This window comes from Protomyctophum parallelum (genome assembly GCF_964188405.1).
Source record: "Protomyctophum parallelum genome assembly, chromosome: 10".
NCBI classification, from domain to species: Eukaryota; Metazoa; Chordata; class Actinopteri; order Myctophiformes; family Myctophidae; genus Protomyctophum; species Protomyctophum parallelum.
In genome coordinates this window covers 51,473,859-51,489,076 of record NC_139704.1, presented here as the reverse complement: position 1 = coordinate 51,489,076, position 15,218 = coordinate 51,473,859, and the positions used below count along the sequence as shown (strand labels likewise).

At 44.5% G+C, this 15,218-nt stretch overlaps 1 protein-coding gene across 1 annotated transcript; it reads right to left on the bottom strand.

Annotated features, from left to right (window-relative positions):
• Positions 1–773: 773 nt before the first annotated feature.
• Positions 774–14,302, bottom strand: LOC310865908 (protein NLRC3-like; the record flags this gene model as incomplete). Its single annotated transcript, XM_083775110.1, has 10 exons — positions 774–1,324; positions 2,116–2,177; positions 5,492–5,650; positions 5,940–6,113; positions 6,938–7,111; positions 7,897–9,580; positions 13,300–13,344; positions 13,572–13,628; positions 13,953–14,005; positions 14,169–14,302. The coding sequence occupies 10 exons, from the start codon at positions 14,300–14,302 to the stop codon at positions 774–776; spliced, it is 3,093 nt and encodes a 1,030-aa protein (XP_083631236.1).
• Between the last annotated feature and the right edge of the window lie 916 nt (positions 14,303–15,218).

Sequence of the window (15,218 nt, the reverse complement as noted above, 5' to 3'; positions counted from 1 at the left end):
CCTTAATGTTCAGTGGCTACCGTACGCCTCCTTTATGTTTCCTTAATGTTCAGTGGCTACCGTACGTCTCCTTTATGTTTCCTTAATGTTCGGTGGCTACCGTACGCCTCCTTTATGTTTCCTTAATGTTCAGTGGCTACCGTACGCCTCCTTTATGTTTCCTTAATGTTCAGTGGCTACCGTACGCCTCCTTTATGTTTCCTTAATGTTCAGTGGCTACCGTACGCCTCCTTTATGTTTCCTTAATGTTCAGTGGCTACCGTACGCCTCCTTTATGTTTCCTTAATGTTCAGTGGCTACCGTACGCCTCCTTTATGTTTCCTTAATGTTCAGTGGCTACCGTACGCCTCCTTTATGTTTCCTTAATGTTCAGTGGCTACCGTACGCCTCCTTTATGTTTCCTTAATGTTCAGTGGCTACCGTACGCCTCCTTTATGTTTCCTTAATGTTCAGTGGCTACCGTACGCCTCCTTTATGTTTCCTTAATGTTCAGTGGCTACCGTACGCCTCCTTTATGTTTCCAGAGCATAAATCAAGAGTCTTTTCACGTCTTGTTGACGTGTTGCATGTCACGTATTGGTAGAAATTGGGCAGTGTCTGTTTAAGGGGACATCCGTTGAAGTCCCCCAGTATGAACTTGGGCGAGTCAGGAGAGATATTCTCCTGTTTGGATATTGTCTCATATATCATGACATCATCATGATGATGATGATGATGATGATGTCACATGTGGAGTAACCATGGCGACCTGATGTGACCGTCGCATAGAGACTCTATCTCTGCTCACACAGAAACGCTGAGGAGCCAGTATACAACCAGAACCCAACACATAGCGGTTCAGTGGACGTGGTCTGGAAGGTGTGCAGGTGGGTCAGAGTGTCCTCTGAGGACACCTCATAGAAGGACAGAGTCCCAGCGGGACGGTCCACATACAGTGCTACTCTGTAGACCCCGTTGGAGCGTCCAGGGGAGACGGGGAGGAGAGTCCCCTTCCCATTGTGGTAGACAACGTAACTGTCATCATGACACATCAGACTCCAGGCCATGACACTGCGTCCAAGGTAACAGTCATCATCACGTCCTTTCCTGCTGATCCTTCTGTCAGTCCCTGCTATCAGAACCGTTCCACTGACCTCTACCTCAGAGTAGCAGCGTTCGCTCACACTCTCTGCACTCAGAACCTGAGGAGTGTGATCAAACCTCTGAGGATGATCAGGATACTGATGACTCTGTCCATCCTCCACCAGTGTGACCTTCCTGTTGTCCTCAGACAGAGTGAGGTCACAGTGTGCTGTGTTTGGGTCCAGAGTGAGACGCTGGGAATCTGATGAGAAAACAACACAGTAAACATTAAATACATTATTCACTGACTGACACACACACACACACACACACACACACACACACACACACACACACACACACACACACACACACACACACACACACACACACACACACACACACACACACACACACACACACACACACACACGCACATACACACACACAAAGATGTGCACGGGTGCACGCACGTACACACACACACGAAGATGTGCACGGACACATGCACGTACACACACACACACACACACACACACACACACAAAGATGTGCACGGGTGCACGCACGTACACACACACAGATGTGCACGGACACATGCACGTACAGTACAAACAAAGATGTGCACGGGCACACGCACGTAGATGCACGTACACACACACACACACACACAAACACAAAGATGTGCACAGGCAAACGCACGTACACACACGAAGATGTGCACGGGCACGTACACACACAGACATGAAGATGTGCACAGGCACACGCACGTACATGCACAAATATGTGCACGGACAGATATGATTATTATGGGGGTTCCCACAGACAGACAGACAGACAGGCAGGCAGACAGACAGGCAGACAGACAGACAGACAGGCAGGCAGACAGACAGACAGACAGACAGACAGACAGACAGACAGACAGACAGACAGACAGACAGACAGACAGACAGACAGACAGACAGACAGACAGACAGACAGACAGACAGACAGACAGACAGACAGACAGACAGACAGACAGACAGACAGACAGACAGACAGACAGACACTCACATCTTGAAAGGAGTCGAGGATTAATCCAGTGATCTATCCAGTGTTGTCCTCCATGATTCACACTGTAGGAAGAAATGATGAAACATTTCTATTACCATTGAATGATACAGAGAGTATGAACATGCATCACTTCATTAAGACTCTTCAGCTCACATTCACCATTAAACATTTATTGAATAAAGCAGTGGTTCTCAACCAGTGGTCCTTAACCCATTTAGACCCAAGATCAGATTCTAAAAATGTCTTCTACATCCTGACAGTTTTCTGAAAAAGCTATGTTTCTATGTCAGTCGTTCTTTGATTTTTACAAGAATAGCAGACCTACAAGCTCGTAGCGCGCCACTCGGTGGCGCGCTACAAGCTTGTAGATCTGCCATTTCTCAATAGCTAAAGCATAGCATGATGCTAACACCAAAAGGGGTTCACCCATTCTGGGCGGGAACCCCTTTTGGTGTTTTAAGCATTACGTTATACTTTAGCTATTGAAAAATAGCAGATCTACGAGCTAGCTCGTAGATCTTCTATCTTTGAAGAATCGTGAAAATGTGGTGCAAATCTTTGAATATATAATCTTTCAGTGGCCAATTTCATATAATTTGGGGGTACTTGATATGAAATAGTTTGAGCACCACTGATATACTGTAGAAATATAGGTTTTTCAGAAAACTGTCATGTTTTACAAGACATTTTCTTAATTTCGACATCAGGCCTAAATGGGTTAAGGGGGCTCCAGGTGGTCCAATTCAATCCACTTTATTTATGAAGCACATTTGTATACAACAAGGTTGAAACAAAGTGCTGTACACAAAGAAATACTAAAATATAAAAGAAAACAACAGTACATAAACAGGGCAACATAAGGACACAATGCAGTGGAAGCAGCAACTCTTAATCAGTATGTTCAAATGCCAAGGAGTACAAGTGAGTTTTCAGACGTGATTTAAACACAGACAAGGACTGAGAAGCTCTGCCATGAGGTGGAAGTTCATTCCACAGTGTAGACGCTACAACGGGAAATGACCTATTCCCCCCGGGCGGGATTTCAGCTTTGATTTAGGGATCTTGAGAAGTGACTGGTCAGTCGACCTCAGGGCCCTTGTCGATACTTTGGGAGCTACAAGTTCCGATATATAGACTGGTGCCAACTAAATGATGGAGAGTTGGTAACAAAGTGGACCCTTACAGATCTTTAACTCTAGAGACCCTCCCGGGTGCATTTGGTTTCATTTTACGCTCTCAAGAGTTAAATTACTGCATTACGTCTGTCAAGAACCCACAGAATGATCTGTATTTGATTTTAAAAATAGCAAAAAAATAAAAGCAAAAATAGCTCATATAGTGCGGCACTATAGCCGCGCTATGAGCTTGTAGATCTGCTAATTTTCAATAGGTAAAGTATAACAATGCTTAAAACACCAACAGGGATACTTTTAATTGGTTTCATATTTGTAAAGCCCACACACAGACGTACACAGTGTTCAATAGCACTGATGTATTGCAGAAAAAAGAAAAACAGAGATAGGTTTGCATCCGACATACTAAAATATGTACACCCAAAACTGCTGAGTCAATCTAAGGTCGCCTTCACACCAGAAAGCTTTACTGCGATTAAAACCAATCATGATGCATTGTCGGAAAGTGCGCTTCGTTTGGCAGGTGTGAAGCCTCATTCGAATCCTAATCAAAGAACCGCATTCTACTCCGCCAAAAAACGGGGGTTTCTCTTCGCTTCCAATCGCACTTGATTTCGATTCGGTGCAGGTGGGAATGCAATCACATCAAATAAAGAAAATGAAGCAGACAATGTGGCGGATGAATGAGGAGTAAAGTTGGAGACGGAGAAGGGATATTTTACGCAGCGAGATGTCCCGTTACCGTGAATAGACGTGATCGAATGAGGAGGCCGAAAATATGGGCAGATGAGCACATTAACCCATTCTGACCTGAGATCAGATTAAAAAAATGTCTTCTACATCCTGACAGTTTTCATTCTGACCTGAGATCAGATAAAAAAAAATGTCTTCTATGTCAATCACTCTTCGATTTTTCAAAAATAGCAGACCTACAAGCTCGTAGCGCGCCACTCGGTGGCGCGCTATGAGCTTGTAGATCTGCTATTTTTCAATAGCTAAAGCACGACATGAGTTTTCATTCTGACCTGAGATCAGATAAAAAAATAATGTCTTCTATGTCAGTCGCTCTTCGATTTTTCAAAAATAGCAGACCTACAAGCTCGTAGCGCGCCACTCGGTGGCGCGCTATGAGCTTGTAGATCTGCTATTTTTCAATAGCTAAAGCACGACATGATGCTAACACCAAAATGGGTTCCCGCCCAAAATGGGTTAAGGAAACGCATAAAAACACCGCAGTGTACAGAGTAGTCTGTCTGTCTGTCTGTAAACATGGAGGGCTGTCACTGTGTGCGGGGATCCAAGTGCTGGAGACTTTCTTCATCTTGTTTACATATAAATACTGCAAAATTAAACACATGCTTAAGCATGATCTATAAACTGTATAGCTAACATGGCATGCATTGAAGCATACTAATTTAATATGATGATCGGATAGCCTAATCTATAAGTGTAGATTATAAACTAATTAAGGATCATTTTGCGCCATCTCCATGTGCCTCGGCCATGTGCCCGCAAAATAACAGTCAGTTTGTGGCACACGCGCACGCGTGCGTACGCACGAACGCACACACAGTTAGTCCATTCCCCGACGACTTCTCTGCCCATTTGCAGCGACTCTACCAGGGTTATTTAATCCATTAATAAAATGTGCCCAGCGATTTATAAACACGGAGCACTTTTACCGACGGACCGGATGTTGCTGTAGCAGCTAAATGTAGCCAAAACACTCTAAACACGATTCTATCGCGACTAGCGACTGGACAGCGGGGGCCCGTCTAACACATAATCTTTTCTTAGAATTAGACGGAATGATTTAGATCGCGAGTTAGAGTATGTTGCGCAACATAGAGGATTGCGCAACAAGCGCTCCTAGGCTGTAGAGCGATGCGACCGGTTTTGATATCATTAATCTCTGTCGTTTTTATCAATCTCCGTCTCAAGCACCAGACCGTACTAAGTACCAGGACGGAGATCTCCGTCATGACTGATTGGAGCAGAGTGGATTCAGAGGCGGGGCTACTTGGCCAGTAGAAAACAGCAACATGCATGTGTCTCAGACTCTCAACCTCTTTCAAACTTCACCGTGCATTGCGTAAATCTCACGTTAATTAAATTAACGCCGTTAAAAGGAATGTGTGTTGACGCGCGATTAACATGTTACTAATACTTTGACAGCCTTAGAAAAAATTAAATAAAAACGTATTTTTAACCAAGACGGATGGACACAGTCCAAGTCGACTCACTTGACAGTCTCCAGTCCAGCAGAGAGCAGCGTCTGCTCAGCATCTCCTCCTGGGTGGTTACGGCTGAGGTCCACATGCTTCAGATGGGAGGAGGGGTTGAGGGCTACAGCTGAAGCCAGAGAAGAACAGCCTTTCTCTGTGATCGCACAGCCTGACAACCTGCAGAGATATCCACACTTTAACAAACTGCTGTTGATGCTCCAGTACAGAGAAAACTCTATTTACCTCAGAGTCTGCAGTACATATCCACACAGAATAAAACTCTATTTACCTCAGAGTCTGCAGTACAGATCCACACAGAATAAAACTCTATTTACCTCAGAGTGTGCAGTACAGATCCACACAGAATAAAACTCTATTTACCTCAGAGTCTGCAGTACAGATCCACGCAGAATAAAACTCTATTTACCTCAGAGTCTGCAGTACAGATCCACACAGAATAATTTACCTCAGAGTCTGCAGGTGACAATGTGGACTCTTCACTCCGGCACATAGAAGCTCAATTCCAGAGTCCTGCAGGTTGTTCAAAGTCAGGTCTAATTCTCTCAAATGGGAAGGATTGGAGGCGAGAGCCGAGGCCAGAACTTCACAGCTTCTCTCCGACAACCAGCAGTTCTTCAGACTAAATGAAGAATACAACCAGATGAGAGGGGGGGGAGAGAAAGAAAGAAAAGAGAGAGAGAGAGAGAGAGAGAGAGAGAGAGAGATTTTAAGATGAATAAAATACATATTCCTGCCATACAATTTCCGTTGGCTCATGCAGCATAAGTTTTCCACATAAAACCTTCTCTCCCACTGGGTTTTTAGATATTGATCCAAAGTTCATGTTTAGAATGTTTTGTGCATTTTGATCAAACTGTCGGGGGCTGACCAGCCTGCGCCGGGGCTTACTGACATCTAGTTACGCCCCTGATACCAATTAAGAATTAACATTGATATATATATCATTCAAAACTAGGGGATGACACTCTGACAGAACACATTCAACCACTCATAGTGTCATCAGAGGTGTTTAGTGTTTTAATCCATTCTGACCTGAGATCAGATTCTAAAAATGTCTTCTACATCCTGACAGTTTTCTGAAAAAGCTATGTTTCTATGTCAGTGGTTCTTCGATTTTTCAAAACTAGCAGACCTACAAGTTCATAGCGCGCCACAATGAGCGCGCGCTATGAGCTTGTAGATCTGCTATTTTTCAATAGTTAAAGCATAACATAATGCTAACACCAAAAGGGGTTCCCGCCCAAAATGGGTTAAATGTAGTATCTCAGCATAAAGACTACATACATTAGTCACTGTATCTTATCAATATTAAGATCAGTGTGAGTTACCATGATATCAAACCGTATCCACACTTCAAATAAAGTACCACCTCCATAATAACTGCATTATAATCACTTACTATAACAGAATGTGACCAAATAAAAAATGGTAAATTAATCTGACCTGAGAATCTCCAGACAACAGTTTGGGCTCTTCAGTGCGGCACAGATGAGATCCACTCCGGAATCCTTCAAGACGTTTCCACTCAAGTCCAGTTCCCTCAAATGGGACGGATTGGAGCTGAGAGCTGAAGCCACAACTTCAATGTGTTCCTTCTCGAGGTCACAGCCAGCAAGTCTGTAATTACAGATTAAATGTAAAATCAGAGATGATCAAAACAGAACAGACCACGTTCACTGTCAAAGAGGTTCCCTGTGGAGCTGTCTGAAATGTGTGTGTGTTTGGATACTTTTCTGATTAAGCAAATAAGAGGCATATTGCATTTATATGTGCTCATACTTTTCCACTGTTTTCATTTGATTGGAATACAAACAATAAATAATGAAAATAACAACTCGCTGCTGTTGCTCCACTCTGACAGTGAAGTGAAGAAATGTTCTGTCAACAGATGAACAGCCTGTACGACCTGTACGAAAGGCACCTAAAAGATCTTCAATCTAGTTCTTCAGACATTAGCAGGATGTCAGTGAGAACAGAGAAGTGGAAGATAGATGGAAATCGTGGAACTTACATTTAAATGTATTAAGTAACGTGTAAACGTAATGACCAAGCTCATTGTTTAAAAGACCATCCTCTGTACACCCCTTCACTAATGGTACGGTCCATTTCTCATTTGGTATAGTCTGTTTTCATTGTAGAATAACTAATGAGGACACTGGTAAATAGTACACACACACACACACACACACACACACGCACACACGCACACACGCACACACACACACACACACACACACACATACATTGAACCATTCATTCATAAATATGAAGTGAGTCTCACTGAACTGAAATAATGTTCTCATTTGTCACAATGACAATGTGTATGAATGAATGAATGATTGAATGAATGAATGAATGAATGAAAGCTGCTCTAACATGATTATATTCTTATAACTACTAACCTGGCCGTTTTGCAGTTCCTCACAGCTGGGACCAGTCTCCGTTGCCCCACGTCGTCTGTGTTGTATTTCTGCACGTCCAACTCTTCCAGAACCTGCTCTGACATCATCAGCATGGAGGCCAGAGCTGAACACTGGGGCACAGAGAGTTCCTTCCCTGAGCTGTTCTCTGACTCCAGGTACTGTTGGATCCCCCGACTGACTGACGGGTCGTTCATCTCCATCAGACAGTGGAAGATGTTGATACATCTGTCAGGAGAGGCATCATCATCATCCATCTCCTTCAGGTTGTCGATGGCTCTCTGGATCTCCTCTTGACGGTTCTCTGTCTGACCCAGAAGACCTCCTAACAGACTCTGGTTGGACTGCAGTGAGAGACCATGAAGGAAACGGACAAAGAGGTCCAGGTGACCACTCTCACTCTTCAGGGTTTTCTTCATAACAGCCTTCAGGAAGTCAGACAGGGAAATGTCACTGTTGTCACCATCATCTCCCAGGAATGTCTTCAGGACCTCCGTGTTCTTCTGTGTGAAACAGTGGAACAGGTAGACTGCAGCCAGAAACTCCTGGATGCTCAGATGAACGAAGCAGTAGACAGTTTGTTTGAAGAAGAAGTCGTCTTCTTTGAAGAAGGTTGTGCAAAAGCCCGATATCAAGTCCTTGATCACATCAAGACCACACGCTTTCAGGTCTTTCTCATCGAAAATGATTCGTCCTTTGTCCAGTTGGACAAACGCCAGCTTTCCCAGCTTCAGAAGAACGTCTCCTGCATCCTTTATGAGCTTCTCTTTGTCTTCATCGTTTAGTGTAGGATCCTTCATCTTCTCCCGCAGTGTCTCACCCATCAGGAAGCGGCAGAACAGCTCAACCAGGGTTTTGGGCAGCTTTGTCATCCCCGTGTTCTGCACAACGGTAGCAAGGATCCAACAGAAGACTGGGATTTCACACATGGTGAGGAGGATCTTTGATTTCTGGATGTGTGAGAAGATTGAGCTGGCCTGGTTCTCATCACTGATGCTCTTCATGAAGAACTTCTGGAAGAAGTCCTTCTTCTGGTCATCTTCAATGAAGCCTCGTACTTCTGTCATCCTGTTAACAAACGCCTTAGGAATCTGTTTGACTGCTGCAGGTCGGGAGGTTATCCAGATGCGAGCAGAGGGGAGCAGCTCTCCCTTGATGAGGTTTACAAGCAGATGTTCCACTGGGTACGAATCCACCACATTCACGAGGCCAAAATCTGTTTTGAAATCGAACTGGAAATTTTCTTCATCATATCCATCCATAACAATCATGACTTTGAAGGGGCTCTTGTTGTAGCTTACTGACTTCTGCAACACCTTGAATATGTCATTAAGAACTTCTTCCTCAATGAATCTGGTTTCCTTGATGCAGTGGTGAATTAGCTGTGCCAAAGTAAATTTCTTTCCCTTGAGCAGATTTAACTGGCGGAACTTGAGTGGGAACACGAGGTGTGGACCTTGGCCGAAACGTTTCTTGGCCCAGTCAGACAGATACTTTAGTACGAGGAACGTTTTGCCAATTCCTGCACAGCCAGTGGTCAGTGCTGATCTTATGACTCTTCCAGAAGGGTCTTCGTGAATTTCTTCAGGTTGGATTTGTGGTCCTGGCTTCTTCATCTCCATCTGTCTGACCTCATGGTGGCTGTGGATTTCTGTGTCTTTGATGTCTAGATTGTGGAGCGGGATGAAGACCGTTTCAACCTCAACCTCAGACTCTGTGCCCAATTTGACAAAAGTACTGCAGCTACTGCTCATGTTGTCCTTAAGCTGGTCTTCATAGTAAGTAATGGGAAGCCCTGATGTTTCCACCAACGGACCTGAGAGAGAGAGAGAGAGAGAGAGAGAGAGAGAGAGAGAGAGAGAGAGAGAGAGATAGAGAATGTGTACCTGTTACCAATAACAGAAATGGAGTTGGAACAACAGATGTTCAGGAGGCGGAGGAACACACCTCCACGCCATCCTCCGCCCTCCACACCGATCTACCCGAGCCTACTTATACCCGCCCCAGACAACCCAGCATCCTCTATGCTTTTGGTATCCCGCCACCATCCCCACCACCACCACAGGACCAGCAGCATCTCCACTCTCCTCCATCTCTCCTCACCTCCACCATCCCCATCACCACCACAGGACCAGCAGCATCTCCACTCTGCTCCATCTCTCCTCCCCTCCACCATCCCCATCACCACAGGACCAGCAGCATCTCCACTCTGCTCCATCTCTCCTCACCTCCACCATCCCCATCATCACCACCATAGGACCAGCAGCATCTCCACTCTCCTCCATCTCTCCTCCCCTCCACCATCCCCATCACCACCACAGGACCAGCAGCATCTCCACTCTCCTCCATCTCTCCTCCCTTCCTCACAGTTCCCACGGGGGGATCACGCCTCCACGTGTACCGCGGGCTGACCGCCACACGACCCCCTCCCCAAAGACTCCAGGGTCTGCGACCCCCCCGGAACCCACGCCCCGCTACCCCCACTCTCCTCCTCATCATGTCATTCCTTCATTCAATAAAACCTTTAAACCTTCCACAATGGTGTGTTCATTCCAGTGAATAGAACATTTTCCACTCCAGTCATTGTCATTGTGGACTAGTTATGACACTATAGAGATGACAACTTAAGCCCAACACACACCGGCTCCGTCCGACGTGGCGCGACGCGTTGCCGGCTTGCCGCGCAGCGCTGCCTGGAAAATAGAACTGGTTCTATCGGCGCGTCAGGCGAGGCGCCAGCTCGCGTCGGACGCCACCGGTGTGCGATATGGTTTTTTTGGGCCCAATGACAGACAGCGCCACAACAGGCCATTATATGAACTTTCAGGAAGTCCCGATTTCCTTAGTGGCTTCACAGAATATCTGTATGACTGCCCCCCTGGTTAAATATCTGTCTGACTGCCCCCCTGGTTGGGACGCTCGTGTTGCAGTCTCTCACAGGCACAGATCGACTTTTTACGGGGACAGGTTTTAGTTGGGTCGGTCGATCCCTGTGGGAGACGGCAGCACGTATTGTTCTAGTGCCTGGAGAATGGACAGGCATAGCAGCGAGTAGCTCTGGTTCATAGCCGACCTCCTGTCCCTTATTATCGTAAACTCGGGTAGTGTACACTGTTTATCCCATGTGTCTGACTCTGTGTTGACTGTGTACGTCGCCTCGGCTAAAAACACAAGGGAAGCCCGTCTTATGTTTCGCCGTACGACCTGTTGCATCAGCATGCTAAAGAAAATAGCTGATCTGCAAGCTCACAATGTCGCCTCGGCAACACGTTGTGAGCTAGTAGTCTATTTTCAGCACGTGTAAAAATGGAGGACGAGACGTTCAGAAACCTTTGCCTTCACAGTACACAAGCTGGCTGTCACAAGTTGAAAAGAGATGTGGCCCAAATGACGAGACATTAAAGAGATGTGGCCCATATGACGAGACATTAAAGAGATGTGGCCCATATGACGAGACATTAAAGAGATGTGGCCCATATGACGAGACATTAAAGAGATGTGGCCCATATGACGAGACATTAAAGAGATGTGGCCCATATGACGAGACATTAAAGAGATGTGGCCCATATGACGAGACATTAAAGAGATGTGGTCCATATGACGAGACATTAAAGAGATGTGGCCCAAATGACGAGACATTAAAGAGATGTGGCCCATATGACGAGACATTAAAGAGATGTGGCCCATATGACGAGACATTAAAGAGATGTGGTCCATATGACGAGACATTAAAGAGATGTGGCCCCATATGACGAGACATTAAAGAGATGTGGTCCATATGACGAGACATTAAAGAGATGTGGCCCATATGACGAGACATCATCAAAATGGACAACGATTAGGCCTACAGATTCAGTGGCATTTCACATTGCATGGGTGGAGGAAGAGTGGGCACCTAAACGTTAAAATGGCTATTTATTATAAAGAATTAATTTGGACGTATTGTAAACGTTTTCACTTGTTTAATCCCAAAGGGGATTTATCTTTCTTTGTTTAAAAGGATCCCTGGTCAGACAAATATGCCTTAAAACACTATACTTGCCCTCTATATCTAAAAAATAAAAACACCTTAAATATTTTTATTTATTTCATAAATAGAGAATCTTAGGAACTGCTCCTGTCCAAGTTGAGGATGTCATATGACATACTGTATGTCCATGTGTGGTCCAGCCCCAGGGAATGTATGGAATGCACATGCTAATAAAAAAGTATTTAAATATTGCTTTGATGCTCATATTATTCTTAGGCAGTATTAACCCATTCTGACCGGGCACCCATTTTGGTGTTGGCATCATGTTATGCTTTAGCTATTGAAAAATAGCAGATCTACAAGCTCATATCGCGCCACCGAGTGGCGCGCTACGAGCTTGTAGGTCTGCTATTTTTGAAAAATCGAAGAGCGACTGACATTTTTAGAATCTGATCTCAGGTCAGAATGGGTTCATCAGGACCAGTGTGTGTCCGGCGGAAACCTCGTGTGAATCTGATCTCAGGTCAGAATGGGTTAAGTTGTTTTATTAGCATAATATGCATTCCATAGGGCTGGACTAGCTCTGGTCCATAGCCTTACTGCTTAAGGCTATGGACCAGAGCTAGGGCTGGCCCACACATGGACATATCATCAACCTGCGATGGGAGCAGTCCCTATTGATTGAAAGATTCTCTCTTTATGAAAGAAATACAATGTTGATGGTGTTTTAAAATAAAAAATGTATTCATAGAGGGCAAGTATAATGTTTTAAGGCTTGTCTTATTGTCTTATTAGCCAGGGATCCTTAAGGTTTGGAATTTATTCCAATAGGAAAATTCACATCGAAATCGAAATCGAGGTTTCAGAGAAAATAATCAAGGTTATTTTTTTAGACAAAATCGTGCAGCCCTAACAGATGGTACTATAAACACAGTGTACAGATGGTATTAGTAGTAGTAAATGGAGGCTATAAACACAGTGTACAGATGGTATTAGTAGTAGTAAATGGAGGCTATAAACACAGTGTACAGATGGTATTGGTAGTAGTAAATGGAGGTTATAAACACAGTGTACAGATGGTATTAGTAGTAGTAAATGGAGGCTATAAACACAGTGTACAGATGGTATTGGTAGTAGTAAATGGAGGCTATAAACACAGTGTACAGGACTGCATTTATTCTCAGAGGCTCTCTCTATGATTGCTGGCAATTAATCCTTCTACTAAACAGTTAGGAATCCTAAGCTAAGTATGTCCTTCTAGAAGTATTGTTAGTGAACACAACTATAATAAATATCTTTGTCCAACTGTGAGGCACGCACGCGCACACACACACACACACACACACACACACACACACACACACACACACACACACACACACACACACACACACACACACACACACACAACTTACCTCTCAGTTTGGCAGCGCTCTCTCGTCTTGCCTTCTCTTCTAAAGCTGAGAGGTGAGACAGTGATTGGTCAGAGTGGAGACACATCATCATATTGGGTCTGTGTGTGTGTGTGTGTGTGTGTGTGTGTGTGTGTGTGTGTGTGTGTGTGTGTTACATTAGACATTAAGATAAACTTTTCATGCTTTCAATGAATTATGCAGTCAAACGAAGTAGACGTTACATCCACCTGGCACAACAAATACAATTAAGCGCCTTTTCTTTACTTTCTTACCTGGCAGCGCAGCAGAAGGGTTCCATTCCTTGAGTTGTGGATACGTGTCGAGAATCTCTGGATCTTTGAGAAGTGTGAGGAACTGAGATGAAGTTCCCTCTCCTCCACTAATCACTGTATCAATAAGCTCAATACAAACATCTTCTGGCTGCACTATACTCTTCAGTCTTAAATAAACTCTGGCATCAATAATTCCCTCACTCTGAGCATGCTGTAGAATGTGGAGATCTGATCTGAGCCACTTGATCAGTTCCACCTTGTTGGCCACCAATATGTCCACAGAGCCCTATAGAAATGAGTAGCAGGTATTATTATTTTCAATATGCAAATTAATTGTATTAATTAACCTTATTTTGAGTTGCTATTTGCCAGTAAACCAACCTGTAGAGGATCTCCGTGAGAGGAAGCCATGGTCTTCTCTGGATGAGGCACAGCTGTTGAACAAAGAAGAAATGTAACCTTTTCTCATTGGAGGGAGTGTAAACTCCACCTCATTGGACAGAACTCACTGGTCCTGATTCACAACGGCGTGTACGCGCATAACGTGACGCTACGTGAGCGGAGCGTGAGCGGACAGGCATTTACGTGGATTCTCACATTGCGTGGGAATTCATGGCCATCTCCGTGAAGTTGACGGTGACGTTGGTTGGTCGGAAACTCTGCACATAGCTACGCCAGCTCTCATGGTAGTCTAAAGGCCATACGCTTGCGTAGAAGGCTTTAGTCTTCATGCTGAATCAATAAAAAGTTCCCAAATCTCAGATAAAATATGTAGGCATGTGTCCCCAACATTGGTCAGCACATAAAAAAGGTATATATCCTATATAAAAGCCAAGTATCACTTGTGTATGCCTACTGTATATGCATGCATTCTAGAGGCAAGTTTGCCTAGAGTCCAATACAGAATCTGCCCCCAAGCCCGACACCTTTTAGCTCTAATGCATATATGGTTCACAGACATGCCGGTCTGACAGACAGACAGCAGTCCACATTGTGGCATCAGCACGTGCAATTCGGCCAGTCATAGTTGTAAGCCAGCTCACCTTAATTCATTATAATATGGGCAACTGTAGCTGTGTAGGCTGTAGGCTACTACATTGATCTCATCATGAGATCAATCAAGTTTGGTGCCAAATGTCCCACGAATCATTTTAATATGACATCATGAAATGAACCTGCACTTAGGCTGACAAAGAGGATCTGACAAAGAGGATATAGGCTACCCGCTGTGTATGGTTGACATTTTAACCCATTTAGGCCTAAGGCCGATTCTAAAAACGCCTCTAAATCCTGACCTAAGGTTTCTGAAAAACTTCAAATATTTATATAGCAGCATCAAACAATTTACATTTTTGAATACTGTACATACTGTACAGAACCCAAATATGGGTTCCTGAGGGGGTAAGATAACAATAGGGGTTCCCGCCCAGAATGGGTTAAATAGCTATATGCCTACGTGTCCATGATCAGAACAAATCCATTTGTTCACTGAATCCTGCAGGCTACGATGACGTATTTCGATATTTCCTGTTGCCTTATATGGTGTGGAATGGATGTGGATGTTCCATCTAACCAGGCGACACCAGGCGAATCGCTTGGGAAAAATGCGGAAAGGATACACTCGCCGATCCGCACAAATGAAGTGAT